Source organism: Bactrocera latifrons, unplaced genomic scaffold (genome assembly GCF_001853355.1).
Source record: "Bactrocera latifrons isolate USDA-ARS-PBARC rearing strain unplaced genomic scaffold, ASM185335v1 scaffold_100, whole genome shotgun sequence".
Classification (NCBI taxonomy): Eukaryota; Metazoa; Arthropoda; class Insecta; order Diptera; family Tephritidae; genus Bactrocera; species Bactrocera latifrons.
In genome coordinates, this window is record NW_017534409.1 from 330,242 (window position 1) to 332,962 (window position 2,721).

Sequence of the window (2,721 nt, forward strand, 5' to 3'; positions counted from 1 at the left end):
TAAAAATATTTTTTTTTTTTTAAATAAAATTCAAAAAACTGCCCAAAATTTGATTTCTAGACTAGAATACCCCCTTAAAAAGGTAGAGAGCAGAGACGTTATACAAGGTAGTTTCCAAAGCAAACTGGACTTCTTCAGTATAGAGACTCCTGATCAAAATTCGTGATCACCGGAAATTCCATCGAAACTGTGCGTGAATTCATCAAAAATCATCCGAGGTCATCGTTGAAATTAATGGAAATGGCAATGAACATCTCCGAGACATCGATTTATCGTATTTTATCGAACATTTGGGCTTACGAAAGGTGTTATTTAACCAAAAATCACATTTTAACCATTAATCACTCCCCGTATTMATCTGATATGGCACCGTTAGATTGCATCTGCCCATGAAAGGAAAGCGTTATGCAGAGGTAGGGACCATTCAAACCGGTCAACGAGCTAATAAAACTTGTTCGACATGCTTTTGGACCATGAAAAAAAATGTACTGGAGCAAAAGAAGACTATTTTGAATTAAATGAATTGATTTTGCCGAAAAAMMCATTTGTTCTGTATTCTTTCTTCTAAGTCCTGTTTATTTTGGAACACACCTTGTATATGGCACTCTCTCTTGAAACACATATTTAGAAAACTTGCGGATGGGAGTAACACTGTTCCTTGAAATCTCATATTCTTATACAATATTGCCTAATTTCTTTAAAGTATGACACCTTATAACCAAAAGTTTCCCAAATCCAAGCAAAAATGATAATCTGACAAATCTTATGCGGAAGTTGCCTTTCGCTCGTTCAGTTTTACTTTCCTATGAACTGATATCTTCAGCAAACTCCATTGTGCATTCGGCTACMATAATTATACGGTTGTGGCGGMTAATACCCTAACGAACAATAGCTGCTTCACGTATTTTATGTCAGGGATGTTTTGACCTTGATCGTATTGTACTTCAGCGCAGTTTTCACCCTACTGTAATTACGGTTTACATCAGCTATAATAGTTTTGGGTGACCCTGACTACACGACCACATTTTTCATATAAGTTTGACGTAGTATAATACAATTCCGGCAACAATAAAACCAATATTACTTTAGATTATGTGAAAAAATTTGTCAATATGTGCGATTTCTGGAGCACACACGGAAATAAAGTCTTTAAAAAAATTGTTTCAATCATCACTTATAAACCATAATATTTACTTTTTTACAATAAATATTTTGTTGCGGCCCTGCAAAGGCTCACATATAACAACCCCATCCCATATTATCAGAGAAAAATATATTGTATGATGGTGCACTGCTAATCCACGGCTCAAGCTCAGTTCTATTGCCAACACCACCTGCTGCTAGTTCTGAGTTCATGGACAAATATTTCCCAGTTGCGGTAGGTAGGTAAGGAGATTATTCCCTCAAATGACACTACCAAGGTCACATTGTGGACCACCAGTGCGTCTTTAAAAACTGGATGTCTTGTTTGTTTCTGAGCTCAGCGTACTTTATTGTATAAGTAGAAGATAAAAACAATACATTCTGAATATAAAAGCWAGCTTATTTYAGGTAAAAGATCAATGCTGCTCTAGATGATTTTTGCAAAAAAATGTTCTATATTGTCTGTGCTTCAAACTCTTTTGTTCTCGTGACCTAAGCTCTCTTAAACATTAGAGCTTCATTGGCCTGGAAAAGACCGACCTTAGCGGCGGTTACTGTGAGCATTTGCCACACTAAGAAGCTACAGCAAATCCGTTGCTAAAGCATAAGCGCAATTCGTCTACCTGTCCCTTAGTCAGATCACTACAAGAAAGGTGAATTTAGTACTCTGATAACTGAGTCGGCATTGCTGGTTTACCTCTGATGGCATTTTTAAACTCTTTTATAGACCTCCCTTAGAAGATCTAACAAACTAAGGCTATCTTCCATTGTTTTTAAATTACATTGTTCTTGCATTACCAGACTTTAGAACGTCAGACTTTTGAAATTTCATAGGTTGCGTCAGCTTAGATCTCTTTTGATGACCTTGATTTTCTGGCCGCCAACCCTTTGCTACAAAGAAATGCTTYAGAGTATAAAAAGGAAAATTTGTAAAGCAAAAGTCATCAGTCATCACTTGACTTTCACACAGAATATCACTTCAGATTTTATTTAGCTCATAACCACTCAGCTCTCCAAACAGTTAYTCACAATGGCCCAACATTTAGAATCAAGCTTCTCGATTCGTAACTTATTAGCAAATGAAGATGGCACCAACACAGCGCTAACACCACCACCATCTGATATATCCATGTCACCGAACGAATCGATGTCGTCTAACGAAGGAAACTGCGGAAATCGTCCCAACTATACATATAGCGATTTGGTGACCATGGCRATTCGCAGCAGCCCTGAGGGTAAACTGACTTTGARTGCTATACAGAACTGGATTAGTGAAAACTTTCCTTACTACCGAAAAGATGAGCARGGCTGGCARAATCAGATAAGACAGACAYTGAGCACGAACTCACATTTCCTGAAGKTACCACGACCTTTGGGCGATCCCGGACGTGGCAACTATTGGACAGTGAGTCCGGAATTGGCCGCTGGTTGTATGGCTGACAATGGAACTGCATTTGGGCCTTTACTTAATGGCGTAACGCATCCCGAGTTGCCGAACGCAGTCTATTTCCCCACGCCACAAGAAATAGATGCCACTCAGCGGGCAATGCATGAGCAGCAGGTGTGGCAGTTCCATCA

The 2,721-nt window shown here is 38.7% G+C and overlaps 1 protein-coding gene across 1 annotated transcript in view; it reads left to right on the plus strand.

The window, feature by feature from the left end:
• Window positions 1–2,173: 2,173 nt before the first annotated feature.
• The window catches only part of LOC108967030 (forkhead box protein D2-like), a 7,290-nt gene continuing 6,742 nt past the window's right edge, over window positions 2,174–2,721 (plus strand). The window contains exon 1 of the mRNA XM_018930244.1: window positions 2,174–2,704. Within this exon, the coding sequence (XP_018785789.1) occupies window positions 2,174–2,704 (531 nt within the window). The remainder of the gene's footprint in view (window positions 2,705–2,721) is intronic.